At 52.5% G+C, this 20599-nt stretch overlaps 1 protein-coding gene across 1 annotated transcript in view; it reads right to left on the reverse strand.

Moving 5' to 3' along the window:
- Positions 1 to 3065: 3065 nt before the first annotated feature.
- The window catches only part of LMOD1 (leiomodin 1), a 55636-nt gene continuing 38102 nt past the window's right edge, over positions 3066 to 20599 (reverse strand). Inside the window, exons 2-3 of the mRNA XM_017499456.2 lie at positions 6444 to 7910; positions 3066 to 4990 (exon numbers count right to left, since the gene is read on the reverse strand). Of these exons, the coding sequence (XP_017354945.1) occupies positions 4964 to 4990; positions 6444 to 7910 (1494 nt within the window). The 3' untranslated portion in view covers positions 3066 to 4963. The remainder of the gene's footprint in view (positions 4991 to 6443; positions 7911 to 20599) is intronic.

The raw sequence follows: 20599 nt of genomic DNA on the forward strand, positions 1-20599 counted from the left end.
ACTTGTCTGGTGACAGATCCAGGAAAGACAGTTTTATCATTTTTAATTCAAGTGGGAAAAGTGTCAACTCAGCTTGGCAAAGCCCCACCAATGAAGAGCTCCATCCCCTCCCCAAGCTCCTTATCCAAGTATCCCCTAAGCCCAGCCCTCCTTTTCTCCCCATCCGTGGGTACTCCAGCCCCACTGCAGCCTCAGGCTCTGCTCTCCTGCCCTGCCCCCTCAGACCTCTGAGCTCCTGCAGCCCAGCTGGGTTCTGGATATGGCCATTGTGCTGACCATGCCTGCAGGGCCTTCTGCCACCCACATAATCTTGAGGATTACCTCTTGTCACATGCCTGGAAGGCAAGAGCTCCTGAGCCAGGGTTTTGGGGCCAGGGTCAGAAATTCCCCTGGATGGAGCTCTACCCCTAGACTCACAGCTTCCCCCTTCCCAGTGAAATTTTCATGGGGCCCACATGTCTGCCCCTGGTTCAGACCCAGGCAGGGAGAGGCTGCTGATGCTGGAAGAGACAGGGCTGAGGCCGCAGATACAAATCCATTTTGTCTGTGAGGGTGGGGACAAGAGGTGGGAGCTGGAGCCCTGGAGTGCCTGGGTCACAATTTAGGACAGAGTGTCTCCAGGTCATCCGAGGTTTGGAGCCCAGGCTCCTCTCTGCTGGAAGAGATCTACACATGAAGGTTTTTTAGTTTCTCCAAGAAACGACATGTAAATATAAGTAAGGTGATGCCAGTCAGAATTAATTATCCTTGAATCAACAAGCTGGTGCCAGTGAAGAAATGCTCTGTAGTCTGGGGTAGGAGGCAGGTTTACCCCAGCCATAGCTGAGACTGGAAGAGTGGAGTTGCCTCATTTCTAGTCAATTAACTCTGCAGAACACTGAAGAGAAGTCTAAGAAAAGGAGCGAAACTGTGACAGAGTGGGACTTTCACATGCTCTGAGCAGTGAAGATGGCTCTCATGTATCCTGGAGTTCTTTAAATGGAGGCAACAACCCCTTCATCTCTCCGCGAAGCACGGCAGTGCCCTCTGACCTCACCTCATCTGACTCATCGTCTGGGAAACAAGGGGAGCCCAGCAGGGCCAGCGGAGCACAAAGCTATAGTTGCCCCTCCGGATTGCCTTGTTCCTCAATTAGCACCCCCGAAAGCCAGTCAGGCACCCTCTAAGGGCAGGCAGGAGTGAGGGTGGGAGGGGCAGTGTCCCTCAAGGATTGGGGGACCTCAGTAGTGTCAATAGGGTCCTGCTATGCTGGGAGGAAATGGTGAATTCTCCAAGGGGCGGTCTGGAAGGCATACGTGGATAAGAGGGGCGTTTTTAGATAAAATCAAGAGGAATGCATTCTTAGGGCAGAAATCTCACCAGGCTGGGCCTGCTCCAGGGGAAGCAGATCTCACAGGGGAATGGGACGGGTCAGGTGCAGGGAGGGAGCTAGGGCAGGAAATACAATGGGCAGGGGGGAAATGTTGGCAGGAAAAGAGACACCCTGGGGGAGGGGAGAAGAGGGGCCAAGAGGTGAACAGAAGTGAGGCATGAGGGAGAGTGGACACTTCAGGCAAGGAGTAACGGAGGGAGGGGCAAGTAAGGGAAGGGCCCTAGAGGGCTGGAGGAGGGAGGGAGGGAGGGAGAAGAGGGCCATAGGCAGGATGAGTGGGAGGTGCTGGGGGAGGCGTACTGAGGGGGCCCACACTCTCCGGGCCACTCTTAGGCCAGCAGCCTGGCCCAGCACCGTAGCCACACAGGCCCTAGTCAGGCCAACGTCAGAGGTCAGGGGCCCCAGCCTGCCATGCAGGTTGCAGAGTAGGGGGCAGCACATGGCACTCCTGACTGGGTGGTCTAGAAGCTCATGGGTGACCTGCATCCAAATCTCATGTTTCTTAGAGTGCCACATGTGTGACACAGAGCCCAGGCCTAGAGCCCCTTGCTCACCTGCAGGTGGAGCTTCTGTGAGGACAGGTGAGGCCAGCACCTTGACAGCTGCTGGTGCCTGCCATCCCACCCACAGCCAGCACCGTGGCCTAGGTCCCAGTGCTGATGTCTCTTGGAGCAGCCTAGGGAAGTTGGAGGGAAAGACACTTTTCCCATCTAGATAGGGTCAAGAGGCAAGAAGCTTGGGGTGTAACAGCTGGGCCCTGCAAGCCAGGAGAGCTGGGGGGTGAAGCCTCCCTCCCTGGGGGTAAGAGCTAGGGAATGTGATCCCCCAGGAAGTGATGGAGGGTGAGGGGGCAGAGTGGAGGATATGACAGTGGGGGCTGCAGGCAGAGACTGTGGAGGTCAGACCGTGGCTTCTCCCAGGTTGGTAGATGAACCCAAAGGTAGGAGACTTGGGTTCAAATCCTGATTCGTCAACTTGGACAAGTCATTTTCTGTCTTCAGACCTCTTTTTTTTGTCCCTGTACAGTATGGACATCAGACAAGGATAGAGCCTTTCTGGCTTTTCCTCCTTACGTTTTAGGAAAGGAGGCTGGACAGATGGGTGACTGCCAGTGCTGGTGGGGCAGATGGGCAGCAGTGGGTGTGTGTCCCAGCAGAAATGCAGCCCCCGGAGTTTGGGCCCCTTTTCCACAGTTCAACAGACTATCCACCCATCTTCTCCTCCTCCTCCCCAGAACCGCCTCCGTCCCCTGTCCCTAGCACAGCTCCAGCGCGCTCCTGGCGCAGCTGGAGAATCTGGGTTGCGGTCCACCCCCAGGTGGCGCTGCGCTCCCGCATCAAGTTCAAGTGCACCAGAGAAATGATGCCATTCCTCATCCAGGGTGGAAACAGCATCCTGCAGGAGCATGCAGGAAGAGGGCAGCGCACTTGTTGCCGGGACAGTAGGGAATGGTTTTTCTCTCTGGCTAAATTGTGTTTGAAGCTTGGTAGAAAGGGCTTCCTAAGGCGAAAGGTTCTATTGGAGCCTTAAGATTTGGAGGCAGGTTGTTTGGGTTCAGGTGAACGTCCAGTGCTTTCCCGCAGCACTGTTAACAGCCTTATTTCAGTGAGGGAAGGAAGGGGAGCTGTTATCAGAAGGAGTTCTATGACCTGAAGACCTGGGCTCAAAACAAAAACAACAAACGAAAAAGACCTGAGCTCTGCCTTTTATTAGCTGTGTGATCATGGATATATTAGTTAACCTCTCTGGGCCAAACTTTATCTGCAAAATAGAGAGACTATTGGTATCCACCTCACAGAGTTGAAGGATCAGCTGAAGCAACCTTAAGCATCTAGCTAGTGCCCAGCGCCCAGCAGGCACAGGGGGTGCAGTAGGGCTGACAGTTGGGGCTGACAGTGGAAGCTCTAGCCGGCCTTAGCTCAGCTCATATCCTTTAGGTCCAGGAGCCAGTGTGTGTCTGAATCCTTTCCTCTGGGCCCAGTGATTGCTCAGGTGACTGGAGTGGCAGGCAAGTGGATGGAGGGAATGGGGAAGAGTGTGCCCCAGGATCTGAGGGCTTTACCCCAGGACTAGACTGCCCTCTGGTTTTGGTCAGACCTAGCACAGCGATCTTGCTTCTTAGCTGGGGCACCCCACCCTCACCTCAAAGATGGCGAAACTGCTGTGCCTCCTGCTGTTGAGGCAACCTGGAGATAGAAAAACCTACAAGTGACACAGACCCAAGGTGGTAGTTCCACAGTGCCAAGGGGTGCCAGCATCTTCGAGAGAATGCAATTCAGAAACATGCCTTTCATGTACACCCGACGATGGTCAGGGCGGCATCATCAGCGTTCCTGCAGGTGGGGCAGGAAGTGGAATTGGTGAGTAGGCGGGAGGGCTGGGGAAGAGGAGGCCCCTCTGAGCCTTAAGGCACACAAGTGTGGGAGCTACTCTGCCAACAGTCACTCCACTTCTCTGCCTGCTGCCTTCCTGGGCCTGTGACTGCTGTGAGGACCTGGCCCTGAGCCTGTGGTTAGGCAGAGTCACGGAATGAGCATCCCTGAACATGCCTAATATGGCCTTCCCGGTGCCCTGGGCTCCACTCTGCCCCAGCACCCCCGAGAACAGCTCTGGCTACTGACTCCAGGCAGCAGGACTGGTTCAGGAGCAGGTAGAGGCCTGGCCTTCTAGCCCTGGACAACCAGGTCAGTGGAGAATCTTCTGCTGAGAGTTCAGATTCTCCTCCATGCTGCACTTTCTGAGGATGTGAATTTATTTCACGGCCAACTCAAATAGTGTGGCAGGGGACCTGAGCTCCAGGGAGCCCAGGGTTAGGACCAGGACTCACAGTTCAGGACAGCAGGTGGGGCATAGCCATTCACAGCTAAAGGTTTGTATATATTATCAAAATCTTATGGAAAAACAGATACACAGCTATTTATACAACAGCAGGTAGGTGTGAGGAAAGTGTCTGCTTTGGCATGAAACCTTCAAGTCCAGCTGCTGTCTGTCCCACTCCTCCTGTCTCGAGCCTACCCACCAGGCACTGTTCATTCAGGCCACTGCCCCTGCCATGTCCTCGGAATGGCCTGGGCTTTGGGGTATCCTCAGCCCCTCCCCACACTCCCCTTTGGGCCCCCATGCCTCTCCATCTTTCTGCCATTGTCCCACACAGAGTGCCACTGGCCCAGCAGCTTTGCCCCGTGGGCTCCTCAGAGGCCCGAATCCTGGCCCTGGAGGGCAGTGGGGCTGGGGTGGATGTGGTCCCTGCGGGACATCTTTCCTGGATCACAGGTCTTTTGCAGCTTGCCAGCTACATGGGCCCTGGACAGTGCCATCTTCTCAGCGATGTGCTAAAAAGACTCTTCTTGTCTGGAAACCTGAGCTCCAGGTACAAAAGAAAAATTTGGAGAGCCTCAGAGACAAGAAAAGGAAAGTGAGAAGAGATAAGGCATCCTTCCTTGAGCGTGACCTAGGCCTCGACTCTCCCATGGCAGAATAGGGACATCCACAGCAGGTCAGCCAGGGACGGGGTGGGCAGGGTCTGTGTAGCCCTGGGAGGTGAGGCCTGAGCAGTCATGGCATTGGCAGATGGTGCCTGGCAGCCTGGTCCTACTGAAGCAGTTTGGGCACTTCCACCTGTAGGGGCAAAGAAGAGCCAGGTTAGAGAAGGGAGCTCAGCCACCTCACCTCCCTCCCGACTGGAAGGACACACCAGACACTGCAATATGTTATGCCTGTGGAATGTGAATGAGGTGTTGACACTAAGGGAGCATTTTTCCTTGTCTGTAAAAATTGGATATCATCGAGTGACCACTGGAATTACAATTGAGGTTGTCCTTTATCTCATGATGTCTTGTCCCAGACGATGTTGTGGGGGTCAGGTATCCAGTCAAATGGACAAATGGTCATGGACTCTGTCACCCAGGCCAGACTTCCAGGGGAGGCAGGGCTTTGAGAAGTGGGGTGTCCAGGGATGGCTCCTGTGTCCATAGCACTGGCTAGGCAAAGGTAGACTCTCCTGAGAGGTGAATCTCCCAGAGACCTTTTGGATGGACTGACCTGTAGGACTCGGCTGGTCCTGAGAGGAGGCTAAGTAAAACATGGAGAATTTTTGTCTGGGGGAATGGAGAAGAGAAGACTTAAAGGAAGGACCCGAGGCAAAACTACTCTGTAGAGGCCATTTCTCCATTTCAAGGAGATACAGGTTTAACGACAGGATGAAAGAGAAGCATGGAGTGAGGGGCTAAAGGAAGCTCCTTAAAGGAAGAGTAGAGTCAGCCAGGCCCGGTGGCTCATGCCTATAATCCCAGTACTTTGGGAAGCTGAGGCGGGCGGATCATGAGATCAGGAGTTCGAGGCCAGCCTGGCCAATGTGGTAAAACCCCGTCCCTACTGAAAATACAAAAATTAGCTGGGCACGGTGGCAGGTGCCTGTAATCCAAGCTACTTGGGAGGCTGAGGCAGGAGAATCACTTCAACCTGGGAGACGGAGATTGCAGTGAAGAGAGACTATGCCATTGCACTCCAGCCTGGACAACAGAGCAAGCCTCCATCTCCAAAAAAAAAAAAAGGGAGGGGCCGGGCACGGTGGCTCAAGCCTGTAATCCCAGCACTTTGGGAGGCTGAGGCGGGTGGATCACGAGGTCAAGAGATCAAGACCATCCTGGTCAACATGGTGAAACCCCATCTCTACTAAAAATACAAAACATTAGCTGGGCATGGTGGTGCATGCCTGTAATCCCAGCTACTCAGGAGGCTGAGGCAGGAGAATTGCCTGAACTCAGGAGGTAGAGGTTGCAGTGAGCCGAGATCGCGCCATTGCACTCCAGCCTGGGTAACATGAGTGAAACTCCGTCTCAAAAAAAAAATAAAATAAAATAAAGGGAGGGGTAATAGGGGACGTACAGGTGTGGCCTGCCTGTAAGCAGGAGGATGCATGAGATGACCTGCAGTCCGCTATGGGCCCTGAGGGTTTCTGCTGTCTGCAGCCGACATGAGCTCCTCTGCACACATTCCCTTTTGCAGTCCTGCCCTCTCCTCTGGGCCCTACCCAGCCTTGCCCTGGTGGCTCATGTCTGTAACTACTTAACTTCTTGAGCTGCTTGAGGTTGCTGGAGCGGATAGCGGCCAATAGCTGGTCACGGGAGTTCTTCTCCTGGGCGGGGAGGACTTTGTCTCCCATCTTCCTCTGAGTAGCGGGTGAGAGTGAGTTCTTCAGGTTCTCCATGATGAGGGGTGGAGCCAAGGGCGGGGGAGGGGGAGGCGGGGCAGCTGGAGCACCCCCTTTTTTGGGTGAGTTCTTTGGAGAGGGCTTTGGAGATGGTTGAGGTGAAGGTTTTGGGGAGCCCTTGGCCAGAGCCCCTGCCTTGGGTACCTCCAGCAGATCCTTCTTCTCTCCCTTGGCTTCCTGTGCCTGCCTTTGCTCCTGCAGCCGCTTTTGTCTCTGCTTGTCCATGTTGCGGCTGAGCAGATTGGTGACGGTCATTCGGGGCCCAGCCAGCTCAAAATGGTAGCCCAGCTTGAGCAGTGTCGTATTCTCCTTCAGCAGCTTGGCGATCTCCATCTCCGTCTTGCCTCCACAGATGTGTCGCTGGTTGTGGAAGCGGAGCTCGGTCAGCGTGTTGTTCTGGAGGAGGGCCCGGAAGATGGCCAGGATGCCTTTGCCTGTGATGTGGTTGGAGTCCAGGTTGAGGCTGGTGATGGTCTTGTTGGCCTTGAGCATGATGGCGATGGCAAAGGCCACGTGGTCGTCCGCGCGCGTGTTGGCCAGGGCAAACACCTTGACCACAGTGTTGAACTCCAGAGCCTCGGTGAAGCGGACCAAGATCTCGTTTGTGATGCAGTCTGAGTTGTTGACGTTCACCTCAGTCATCTCAGGGTCGTTGTTCTTCACTCTCTCCAGAGGCTCATCAAATATGCTGGGAGCTGCCTCCTCCTCCGCCTTGGCCGGTCCTTCAGAGGGCCTGGTGGGGCCGCCGGGCGTCTGTTTCTCGGCTGTTTTGGTCTTGCTGTCTTCCTTGGCTTCCTTTTCACGCAAGGGTTCATCCTTCTTGGCTTTTTCATCTTCCTTTTTGGTGTCTGTGTTCCTGGCTCCTCTTTTGACCTTCTCGTCCTCCTTTTTCATGTCTGTGTTCCTGTGCTCCCCTTTTACCTTCTCATCCTCCTCTCTCTTGACCACCTCCTTCATCTCCTCTCTCTTTTTATCCTTGTCCCTGCTCAGGCCTGTGCTCCTGTCACCCCCTTTCTTCTCCTCTTCCTTCTTGGTGGCCACTGTCCTCTCCTCTCCTTTCCCTTCCTTCCCTGCCTCCTTCTTATCCACTGCAGCCCGGACCCGGCCCTTGTCAATGCCCCGGATGCTCTTCTCCTCCTTGGGCTTCTCACCCCTCTTGCCATCAGCTTCATCTCTGTCTCTAGAGAAGCTCTTCTTTAAACCACCCCTCTTTGGCTCCTTCCCCAGATCTGAGTCCCGTCTGGGGCCCAGGGATTTTTTGCTGGCATCTCTGCCCCTTTCCTCTCCGTTCTTGGCATCTGTCTTGGTCTCCACTTGCTTGCTTTCCTAAGAATTCAGAAAAGAAAAATAAACATGAAGAGATGGCTACACAGAGAGCGGAATGAGTATGGGGATGAGTGGGGGAGCGCTTACATAACTGCCCTTGAGCCTCTGAAGGACAGCTGGTGTTTGGGAGAGTGGGGTGGAAGTCTCCATTGAGGGCAGCAAAAGAGGGACTCAGGTTCAGGCTTCAGAATGGGATGACCTCAGACTCAAGGCCTAAGGGTTGTGACATAAGCAAACACCTGCAAAGGTCGTGGCAGTTCGTTTTATGGAATTGCCCTTTCCTGTCACGGGTGATGTAGAAGGACTGCCTCCAAGCAGTAACCTGCCAAGCACATTGGAACCTGAGGCAAAAGGAGAAATAGTAACACTGATCGCGTCTTTAAAATTCTGCATTGCTGTTCGTTGTGGACTTTTTGCATTAATTTAATTTTAAAAATATACGTGAAGGCTGGGCACAGTGGCTCACACCTGCAATCCCAGCACTTTGGGAGGCCAAGGCGAGCAGATCACCTGAGGTCGGGAGTTTGAGACCAGCCTGACCAACCTGGAGAAACCCTGTCTCTACTAAAAATACAAAATTAGCCAGGCGTGGTGGCACATGCTATAACCCCAGTTACTTGGGAGGCTGAGGCGGGAGAATCACTTGAACCTGGGAGGCGGAGGTTATGGTGAGCTGAGATTTTGCCATTGCACTTCAGCCTGGGCAACAAGAGTGAAACTCTGTCTCAAAAAAAAAAAAAAATTATATATGTATATATATATATACACACACACACACATGAGAACATCAGCTGTCTTACTCACTGAGTTTTTTGGCTTCTGCTGTGTTCTGTGCCCGAGGTGACTGCCTCACATCCCTCACTTCAGTCCTGGCCCTGCTTTTAAGAAGCAGGCCAGTAGTTCTGAGATACAAGGACTTTTATAAGCCAATGCATTTCCAAAGGAAAAAAATGTTGGAGGGATCAACATATACTAACATTTTATTTTGCCAATTAAAGATACTTGTAATTTTTTTTTTTTTTTTAAGATGGGTGTCTCATTATGTTGCCCAGGCTGGACTCAAACTCCTAGCCTGAAGGAGTCCTCCCACCTCAGCCTCCCAAAGTGCTGAGATTACAGGTGTGAGCCACCATGCCTGTCCTATATTTTAAAATTCTATTTACCATCATCATCTCATCAAAATAAGAAGGAGCTAATTTTAAAGAAGGTAGGCATAATAAAGAATATACCTTAACATCAAATATGTATTTTTTTTAATTCACAGTGTCATCCTTATTTTTAGTAAAAACTTAGCTAAGGACAAAGCACCTCTCTGTGGAGAGCCCTGGAATTCATTGGGTCAGCTGGTCTCTGGAGGACTCTGCCAGATTCTGGATCTTGGATTCTGTGACTCAATTCTGACTCCCGAGACACTGCGAAGTTTGTGAGAGAGGCCATGGGACCGAGTCAGCTGAGCTGCGATGGGGCTTGGGTCTTATACACAAGATAAGCCACCCACGCTCCATGGATCCCTGTTTCTTCTTCCATAAGCTGCACCACGCCTGAGCCCTGTTTTGAGAGCACTTGTTTCTCATGTTCATCAGAAAAGCAGAGGAAGCAGCAGGATTGCCTGAGAGTAGACGTCAGACTTAACTGTCCAACTGTGATGGAGACCCCAGAGCAACTGGGACTTAAAGGGATGCTGTTATGTCCTCCCCGAAAGGTTCTTCAAGCGGAAGAGACTACAGTTTGAATATTTAAAAGGTTTTTTTTGTTTTGTTTGCTTTTTTGAGACAGAGTTTTGCTCTTGTTTCCCAGGCTGGAGTGCACTGGTGCGATCTCGGCTCACTGCAACCTCCACCTCCCAGGTTCAAGCAATTCTTGTGCCTCAGCCTCCTGTGTAGCTGGGATTACAGGTGTGTACCACCACACCTGGCTAATTTTTGCATTTTTATTAGAGATGGGATCTCACCACCTTGGCCAGGCTGGTCTCAAACTCCTGACCTCGTGATCTGCCTGCCTCGGCTTCCCAAAGTGCTGGAATTACAGGCATGAGACACCGTGCTGGGCCAAAGTGTTTTCTTTCAGGGATGCCAGGTTGGGGTTGGGGATAGGGGAGGGAAGAAAGGAAAACAGCTCTCTATCATGTTCTCTGGCCCACGTAGCGTTTCTTCACACCCTCCACTCTTCCCAGTGGGAATGGAAAGAAAAAGGAGTCCTATGGAAACCGTTTGTACCTGCACCACAAACACATGCCATTGGGGACCAATCCCTGGGTTTTTTTTTTTAGCAGCAATAGTCCTTGGCTCCTCTGCTAGAATCGCAATAGACAGCCAAGGGGCACAGGGCCTAGTGAGACAGGGCCTTGGAATGTATCCGTTCTAGCCTCCTGCCCTGTAGGCCCCAAGGTCCAGCTGCACTGGAGGCTTCGCTGGGGCTGTGGTGATGGAGCAAGGGGCAGAGCGCTCCCCCTCACACCCACTCAGGCCCCCAGGGAGCTGGGTTTGACCCCAGAGCAGAAGTGATGGTGACTTTACTGAACCTTGATTTGAAAGGGACAAAAGGAGAGCAGTATGTGAATAGAATGGAAACAAGGAAACCCAGTGGATCAGCCCTTTTAGGAAGTTCTTAGAATCATCTGCCCATAGTTTGACCAGGGAATTCCCTCTCCTACCTCCGATCCCATCAAGTTGAGAGCAGTTCCATCACAGATTCTGTCCACTTTGGGAGCCTGGAGGTGAGAGCTGGAGGGACCAGTGTCTCTGGGCCCAAGGTCTAGAGATTGGGCCCCCAGGGCAAAGACTCCTGCCCTCCCCTCTTTCTTCCCTTCCCAAAATGTGCACCCTTCGGGAGTTCTTAGAGCCCACTGTGCACTGCATAGCTTCCCTTTCCAGACCCATGCTGCTTGTGGGCTTCACTCAGAGAGAAAGTGGGGATCCAGAGAGATGATGACTTAACTAACTTCACCTAGCAAGTTCAGGAAAAGCTGGGTTTCAGACCTGACTGTCTCACCAACAGCCACCAAGTCAATGTGACCGTCTCTGACCCTCCCCATCAGGGGCCAAAGCAGCTCCTTTCTGCCCACCCAGCATCCCTGGGGTGCCGGAGTGCCCAGCTGCCCACAGAGCCTCACTCACCAGCCTCCTCTTTTCACACAGCCCCCTTCAGAGCTAGGACTCCCATTCAGACCTTCCCTCTCGCCCCCAGCCAGGACTCAATGTAAACTTCTTTCTTCCCTGACACCCCACATCCTGACTTCTCCCCTTTCTTCTAATCCAGGACTACTCCTCACTCCCTCCTAGGGACCTCCCCTCCACTGGGGTCCTAGTTGGCTAGGATCTGCCAAGTGTCTGTTCTTGAGGAGGTGTGCCAACACTTTAAAAAGAACCTAATGAAAAACAGGCTGGAGGTGGGAGGGAAAGGGCTGATTAATCATCAGTTTCCTCCAAATAGCCAGGAATGAGAGGGGCTGGGGCTTGTTGCAGTCTGTGTAGCCCTGAGCGCTCAGACGTTGCCTTAAAAGGAGAAGGAGCCCAGAGTCCTCCCAGGGTTGGGATTTCTGTTGAGCTGAGCTCCCCCGAGCTGGCACAGCAGAGCTGCTTCCTTCGTGCTAATCTGAAAGGGAGGCTAGGACAACTTCTTCTTGCTTCTAGAACTGATGGTGCATCCCAGTGACCTCCAGAGGTTATTTTTGCCTGTGTTTCTGTCTCTAGACCTTATCCAACTGTCTGTACCTTATAGCAGGAGGAGTTTAGGTTAGATATAACAAAGAACTTCCATACAGTAAAGGTCCACAGGCCTCTGGATGAGAAAACCAGGTAGCAACAGTTATTTTTTTTGCTTTGCAAAAAAGCATTAGGGTTAGGGGAAGCCCACGGGGTGGTTTAGGAGTGGGATAGAGGCAGGGGAATGGAAAGGATGGCCTCTGAAAGCCTGTACACATGGAGGTACCTAGTGATCAGGCTCAGAGGTAAGAAGCAGCTCCTTGCCCCACCTCCTCCAGGCCTTATGACTACATGATGTTGCTCTGTGTCTGCCATGTGCGTTAGGATCCAAGTTCAATGCCCTTGATAGGTTCACATGGGCAGAGCACAGCATCTTCTCTCTAACGTGGGCCCTTCTGATGCTGCTTCCTCTAGAAGTCTTATCTGATTAAACAGAGGTGAGAACGTTTCACCACCTCCACTGGCAAAAGATGAGAGGAAGAGGATTATTTGTCTATTCAGAGAGTTGGTTTTTTTTTTTTTTTGGGATAAAATCTCGCTCTTGTCCCCCAGGCTGGAGTGCAATGGTGCGATCTTGGCTCACTGCAACCTCTGCCTCCCAGGTTCAAGCGCTTCTCCTGCCTCAGCCTCCCAAGTAGCCGGGATTATGTGCCACCATGCCTAGTTAATTTTTGTATTTTTAATAGAGACAGGGTTTCACCGTATTGGTCAGGCTGGTCTCGAACTTCTGACCTCAGGTGATCCGCCCACCTCAGCCTCCCAAAGTGCTGGGATTATAGGCATGAGCCACCATGCCCAGCCTATCCGAAAAGTTTAAAATGAGAACTTGCTGAGGGCAAGGCCAAGGGCCAGAGCCTCTGTGTGCTGCATTCGGCCACCACAGCCCACTGACGCCTTGCTGGCTCACGCTGTCCCCCACCAAGGTCACCTCTTTCCTTCCTGTGACCCATCACCTGCGGAAGAGGCATCTCCCTCTCTGCAGAGTCATTTGGCCCCATGTGGCTGCAAGGGAGGAAGGTCTGCAGACTGATCCCAGGGAGAACGGCTCCAGCAGGGATTGGGAGATATGGGCCTGCCTGTGCTTGCAGAGGCCACTTTCCAGCCACTTGCCTAGAAGAGGGCAGAGCCAAGGTGGGCAGGGCTGACTGGCAATGACCACACCCCTCACAGGCGATACCACTGCCGTGAATTCAGTAGTATTTGTTCCTTCCCCAGAGCAAGGCTGAGGTGATGCCAATTCAGATGGTTTGATGCCACAATTGCTATGGCCCCCAAGGCGTCCTGGTGACACCAGTGTAGTCTTTTCATCTGGAGGCATCGGAATGCCCCTAGCTCGAGCTCCAGGCTGAGGGCAGGATCTGTGGGGACTCCCAACTCTGCTTCTGGGAGACTCTTTCTAGGCCTTGGCTAAAGTCCCCTAGAACATTAAAAGTTGGGCCGGGCACGGTGGCTCACGCCTGTAATCCTAGCACTTTGGGAGGCCGAGGTGGGTGGATCACCTGAGGTCAGGAGTTCAAGACCAGCCTGGCCAACATGGTGAAACCCCATCTTAAAAAAAAAAGAAAAAAGAAAAAGAACATTAAAAGTCACAGTTTGAGTGGATCTGGACTGATTAGAAGGCAGCATTTTTACCTTGGCCTTGGCTGTGGCCTACTGCTGGTTTCTCCAGCAGTTATATTTACCAGGAAAGCACCAGGGAAATATGTGGCATTGCCCAGTCCTGCTCTCATGCACAAACTCCTTACCACCTGTCTGTCCTCATCCTGTGCCAGTACCCGCCACGTGCCTCCACCATGTCTCAGGGCCCCCGAACATTCCCCTGCATTTCCCATGAAACTGTCCCAGCAGGAGCTGGGGCTCTGGTCCCACTCCCTCCAGCTACCTGAGGACTTCCTGATACCAGGCACTGCAGCTGCCAGTCTTATCTGTCTACACAAGGGAAGGCTGGCCATGGGCTGGAGGGCCTATCAAAGGTCCCCTGGGAGAGCAGAAGCCTTACAGGGCTGGTGTGCTGGGCAGGGCAGACAGCAGGGCCCAGGGCTAGAAGGGATGGGGGAGTTCACCCCCTGCAGTCTCCTGCCACATTCCATGTGGAGTACAAAATCTTTTATTGTTTTCCACCAAAAAGAAAGATTCTAGAGTCTCCAGAAAAGAAGTTTAAGGAGGGCCAGACACAGTGGCTGACGCCTGTAATCCTGTCACTTCAGGAGGCTGAGGCAGGAGGATTGCTTGAGCCCATGAGTTCAAAACTAGCCTGGGCAACATAGTGAGACTCTGTCTCTATTGAAAATAAATAAATAAATAAATAAAATAGACAAGTTTAAGGAGGTCCATTGTCCTTTGGAAAAAGTTGGATTCCTGGCACCAGCTGTCCTGGGTAGGGGCCACAATGCCTGTTTCCCTTGGTGGTGTGTGGGGCAGGAGTCCTCTACTGAGGCTTGGGTTAGTTCATTAAACATTAAAGATTCAGATCTTGGCCAGACGCGGTAGCTCACATCTGTAATCCCAACACTTTGGGAGGCTGAGATGGACGGATCACGAGGTCAGGAGTTTGAGACCAGCCTGGCCAACATGGTGAAACCCCGTCTCTACTAAAAATACAAAAGTTAGCTGGGCATGGTGGCACATTCCTATAGTCCCAGCTACTCAGGAGGCGGAGGCAGGAGAATCACTTCAACCTGGGAGGCGGAGGTCGTGGTGAGCCAAGATCATACCACTGCACTCCAGCCTGGGCAACAGAGTGAGACTCCATTAAAAAAAAAAAAGATTAAGATCTTGTAACAACTGATATTACCCCTAGAAAGCTACAGGTTCCCTTTACAGCTGCCAGGAAAACTGGGGGCTGTTCTGGAAAAGTTCTGCCCATAGTGGCATATGAGCCCTTTGGCTCTTTAGACAGTCAGTCCACGCACAAATCCCAGCTCTGTCCCGAACTGGCTCTGCGACCCTGGCTGAGTTACTTAGCACCTCTGAGCCTGCTGTCTCATATGCACAATGGGACTGACTGCCCCTCCGGGGATCCTCACTGGGCTGTAAGTGGTAGATCCAGGACTCAAACCTAGATCCCGATGACAAGAAAGCCTTGAATAGGAGATAAGCTGTAAAAATCCAGGTCCTTATGACGGTGATTAAGCCTCAAGGGCAGGCAGCAGGGCCCCAACCTCCTCCGAGTTGAGCCCCTGCCCCTTTGCTTAGTATCTGGGCATTGCCCTTACCCAGTAGCCAATGGAACTACTTTGCCATGGAAAAGGAAATGACCACATATTAAGCCCTGGAAACCTGCCTGGAGGGCTACAAGTTGGGAAGGGATGAGACCGCTTTGGGAAGCCTCCCCCAGCCCCATCCCAGTCTTATGGTGACAGGGGTGGCATGGGATAGGGACAGATATCATCCCCACCTACAATGTCAACTAGCACTTGCAGGGAGCTATGCTTGTTGGGCGCTTGGGCTCTGGGAGTCTGTGCTCTAGAGGTGTTCCACCAAGAGTCCTGCTCGGGCCGTGCTCCCCACCCTTTCGTGGCCCCGTCATCAGGAGGCTTCCGTCAACACCAGATGAGGGACACGGTGCTACATGAGAAAGTCTTGCCCTCGTAACTTAGGGGATGTGGCAGACCAGGGGACAAGTTCACATCAAAGCGTATGTAGCAGAAGGTGTTGAGGGCATGGCCCCCCAAGAGCAGGCCTCCTCCTGCCGAAGTTACCACTTTAGCCAACAGCATTCCTTCAGGCCAGCCACAGAATCTCTGCATCCTCCCCAAAAAGGCCAGCAGCCCTTTCTTAGCCATTCTCAGACGGAAGTTCTTCAACTCCTGCTCTAGCAGTGGCTCAGGGGCTGGGTCTCTGCACCTGCCAACAACCCTCTTTTTCAGTTATCCCAGCTCTGGTCCTTCCCAGACCATCCCATACCTGCTTCCCCTACTTCAAAGCCCCCACTCCTGGGAAACGCTGGCTGTCTCTACTGGCCTTGGCAGGATGAGTTCTGAGGGAACCCTTCCATTCACCCCTCCTAGTTATTAGGAGCCTCTGGGGGAACTGTGACCCAGAAATGGGGTTGGAGAAGGGAGAAGAAAATGACAGGTGAGGATGGAGCCCGAGTGTAACCTCACCCACTTAGGTTTGCGTTTCTGGAAACATCCTTTTGGGAATGTTCCAGGACTTATACACAAAAACCCACACAGACACTCAGCTCCTTCCCATACAGGAGCATAGCTAACCCCTGAAAAACGGAACTCCTCATTTGGGGCTGGGGGCTTTGGTATATGATTTGGGGGGTGTCTGCAGGACAGCCTTCTTGTGTGCTTTCTGAGACTACTGGTAGTGCTGCATCACTGGAGCTCCCAGCCCCGGACCAAGGCAGGAGAGAGTGAGAACGCTCGGCGAGGGGGTTTACACACCGCAGCTGCTCTGGAAGCGCTTGGTGATGACAGCAAGGGCTCCATCCTCAAATAACCCACATGGAGGCTGTCAGAAATGGAAGGGAGTCAGGCTCTTCCCACATGGCCCCAGTACGGCCCCTCAACACCACAGCCCAGCAGGTCTCAGCAATCCCCTGCTCCCAATCTGAAGCCCTGTTGATAGACAGCATGCGGCCCAATCCACACCCAATAAACTTCACAAGCAATGCTGGAGCCTTGTGCTCTCATTTCCCAGAAGAATGCGGGCCATTTGGGCACAGCCTCTCACATGCTCAGGGCTTCAGAGGGGTCATCAAGGGCATCCCCCAGGGGAACATGTGTACCTGGTAAAATGTGGGCTGAGAAGCCAAGGCCCATGCAGTCACGAAGCTAAGAAAAGCTGTGCTCCTGCAGGCATCCCAGATGCCCCCCCTACTGCTCCATTCCCACCCTGCCTGACCTCTTGGTGGCTTCTCACTGCACTCCAGGAGCCAACCCACTTGTGAGTGTGTGAGGCAACTGACGGCGTGGGCACAGCCTCCAGCCCCCTGGCCAAATGTCTGCAGATGGTGGGGCCTCAGGTGCAAGAATGGCCATCCCTTCCATCTGGTGAAGAAACTAGAGAAATTCTAACAGTGGAGGAGCTCATTTCAGAGCTTTGAGCCTGTATTTCTTTCTTTCTTTCTTTTTCTTTTTTTTGTGGGGAAGAGACAGAGTCTTACTATGTTGCAGGCTGGTCTCAAACTCCTGGGTCAAGCAATCCTCCCGCCTTGGCCTCTCAAAGTGCCAGGATTACAGGTGTGAGCCACCACACTCGGCCTTCAGCCCATATTTCTTCTTTTTTTTTTTTTTCTGAGACAGAGTCTCACTCTGTCGCCAGGCTTAAGTGGGGTGATCTCGGCTCACTGCAACCTCCGCCTCTCAGGTTCAAGCAATTCTCCTACCTCAGCCTCCTGAGTAGCTGGGACTACAGGCGCCCACTACCATACCCAGCTAATTGTTTGTATTTTAGTAGAGACGGGGTTTCACCATGTTGGCCAAGATGGTCTCCATCTGATGACCTCATGATCTGCCCACCTCAGCCTCCCAAAGTGCTGAGATTACAGACGTGAGCCACTGCGCCCGGCCAGAGCCCGTATTTCTAAAGGGCATGGTTCCCACCCCTGGTTGCCAGTCCACCTGAGAAGTCAAGTTCCACAACCTGAGTTTAATCCTTTTCCCCAAATCCTTAGTCCAGGGAGTGCCCAAGAGCATAACAGTAGCTAACCGTGGTGAGTGCTCGCTGCCTGTCGCCCCGCCGCCCCAGGTGCCTCTCATTCCGTTATGCGCTCACGCAGTCCTCAGATGACTCTACAAGGCATCCTCATTTTACAGAAGAAGAAAGCGAAGCCCAGGATTATGCAGCTATTACACGATAAAGCAAGGATTCAAGTTCAGGTTCATAGGCTCTGGAGTCTGACCTTTTAACCTCTATATTCTGCTCTCTTGCATAAGCGGGGCTGCTTGCTAAGCCACTCTTTCACCTGAATGCCTGGTCCAGACACAGCCCTTCCCCCCAAGCCACCCATCACTGAAATCACAATATCCACGGCCACCATTTAGCGTTTACAACGTGTGAGACACTGCGCTACGTACTTTACTTAAGTCATTGATGTAATTGACTCCTCAGCACTGCCATCTGAAGTGGACAGAGCTTGGTGAGGCTCAAGCAAGAGGAAGCTTGAGGGAGGAGCCCTCTTGGGCTGTTGGGAGCTGGGGCCCTTCACATGCCTCAACCTTCACTTATACCTTGAGACCTTCCTTTCCCCCTGTTTCCTATATGCTTTATTTTATTTTTGAGACAGGGTCTTACTCTGTCACCTAGGTTGGAGTGCAGTGGCACAATCTCGGCTCACCGCAGCCTCCACCTCCCAGGCTCAAGCCGTCCTCCCACCTCGGGCTACAAGCATGAACAACAACACCTGGCTAATTTTTGTTTTGTTTTGCTTTGCAAAGACGCATTCGCCATGTTGCCCAGTCTGGTATCAAATTCCTGTGCCCAAGGGACCCTCCTGCCTCAGCCTCCCAAAGTGCTGGGATTACAGGCGTGAGCCTCTGTGCCCGGCCTGTATGCTTTTCTAATTGTGGTCTTAACAACCATCACATCACTGTGGTACCTAAGAAACAAACTGCTGTGAATTCACTGCCTCTGGACAGCATGCTCAGGAGGAGTTACAGCTTCTGGAAGTCAGCAGTAACGTTTTCCCCTTTTGCAGATGGTTTCATTCTTTTTTCTTTTTTTTTTTTTTGAGACTGTGTCTTGCTCTGTTGCCCAGGCTAGAGTGCAATGGTGTGATCTCAGCTCACTGCAGCCTCCACCTCCAAGGTTCAAGCAATTCTCCTATCTCAGCTTCCCGAGCAGCTGGGATTACAGGTGTGCTCCACCACATCCAGCTAATTTGTGTATTTTTAGTAGAGATGGGGTTTCACCATGTTGGCCAGGCTGGTCTTGAACCCTTGACCTCAGTGATCTGCCTGCCTCAGCCTCCCAAAGTGCTGGGATTATAGGCATGAGCCAGTGTGCCTGGCCTTGTTATTCTTTTTTTCTTCCTTTCTTTCTTCTTTTTTTTTTGAGACGAAGTCTCACTCTGTCACCCAGGCTGGAGTGCAATGGTGCAATCTTGGCTCACTGCAACCTCCACCTCTCAGGTTCAAGCGATTCTCCTGCCTCAGCCTCCTGAGTAACTGGGATTACAGGCAAGTGCCACCACACCCAGCTAATTTGTATATTTTTAGTAGACACGGGGTTTCACCATCTTGCCCAGGCTGATCTTGAACTCCTGACCTTGTGATCTACCCACCTTGACCTCCCAAAGTGCTGGGATTACAGGCATGAGCCACCATATCTGGTCCCTCTTCTTCTTTTTTTTTTTTTTTGAGGCAGAGTCTCGCTCTGTCACCCAGGATGGGGTGCAGTGGCACGATCTCAGGTCACCCAACCTCTACCTCCCGGGTTCAAGTGAATCTCCTGCCTCAGCCTTCCGAGTAGCTGGGATTACAGGTGCCCACCACCTCGCCCGGCTGATGGTGTCATTCTTAAACTGTATCAGTAGTAAGTGGGAGGACTGGAGTTCACACTCAGGTCTCTGGGGTTCTAACACATATACTCTTAACTACCATGCTGTGCTCCCCATGGTCACAGTGATACAGTAAGGAATGAATGCCATATTCCTGCCAGGAGCTCCCCGCAAAGCACACAACACAAACTCAAAGAGAGACATCTGGGCATGTGATCAATTGGCCAGATGCACACAAATGCCAAGGCATTGGGTTCAGCTCTGGGGACACAGGGATGGGTAAGGTATGAATGTCTGCAGAGAGATGGTGAATTGAATGTCACCCCCAAAGGTTCTCACAGGAACATCCAGCATTCCCTTGGATTTCATGCCAGGCTAAGAGGAGGGACCATCTGGAGGAAAGGGTTCCATGGCTTTTGCTGAGGCAGAGTTAGGAAGAAGGCAGCCTCAAGAGAATACAAACCAGGGTCAGAAACCCATTGGGGGCTGGGTATGGTGGCTCACATCTGTAATCCCAGCACTTTGAGAGACCAAGGTGGGCGGATCACTTGAGGTCAGAAGTTTGAGATCAGCCTGGCCAACGTGGTGAAACCCCGCCTCTACTAAAAATACAAAAATTAGCCAGGTGTGGTGTTGGGCACCTGTAATCCCAGCTACTTAGGAGGCTGAGGCAGGAGAATCACTTGAACTCAGGAGGTGGAGGTTGCAGTGAGCCAAAATCACCCCATTGCACTCCAGCCTGGGCAGCAGAGGGAGACCACCCTGTCTCAAGAAAAAGCAAACAAAAAACCCATTGGGCTTCTAATTTTCACACCATCAGGAGTCAGGGTCTATAGCCCAGGGACTGCCACCGTACTCCATCTTGCTCTGTGACTTCCCTGTGCCCGTTTTTTCAGTGCTTGGCAATGAGACTCAAATGAAAAGGCCTGTGCTTAACTTTGAGGCCAAAGATGAAAACAAATGGACGTAGGAAAAATATGCCGCACACCACAGTAAGGCTGGGTAGAGGCAACCCGAAGAATACATGAACGGCAGTAACTACAGCGAGCTTGGGGCAGAGAGCAAGGCCTGTGGAGGGGGCCTGGCTGAGCGCTGACATGCACAGGGGGTTTCTGGCAGAAGCAAACAGGAAGGTGAGAAAGACCTTCCAGGCTGCTCATGTATATGGAGCACAGAGCCAGGAGGCTGCGCCTGGAAGGAGCAGAGGAAGGACCCATGCAGGCAGGGACATTTCAGCTGGTTCCTGAAGGAGGAGTGCAGTTTGGTAAATGGATAGAGCAGAGCATGTAGAGGAAGAGGCTTCCCTCTGTGGCCTCGTCTACGTCCTTATTCCCAAGCCTCATCCTACAGTGTTGTCCCTTTGCATAGGCATTTCTTTTTTTTTTTTTTTTGAGACGGAGTTTGGCTCTTGTTACCCAGGCTGGAGTGCAATGGCGCGATCTCGGCTCACCGCAACCTCCGCCTCCTGGGTTCAGGCAATTCTCCTGCCTCAGCCTCCTGAGTAGCTGGGATTACAGGCACGCGCCACCATGCCC

The sequence above is a fragment of the Cebus imitator genome, unplaced genomic scaffold (assembly GCF_001604975.1).
Source record: "Cebus imitator isolate Cc_AM_T3 unplaced genomic scaffold, Cebus_imitator-1.0 Scaffold257, whole genome shotgun sequence".
NCBI lineage: Eukaryota > Metazoa > Chordata > Mammalia > Primates > Cebidae > Cebus > Cebus imitator.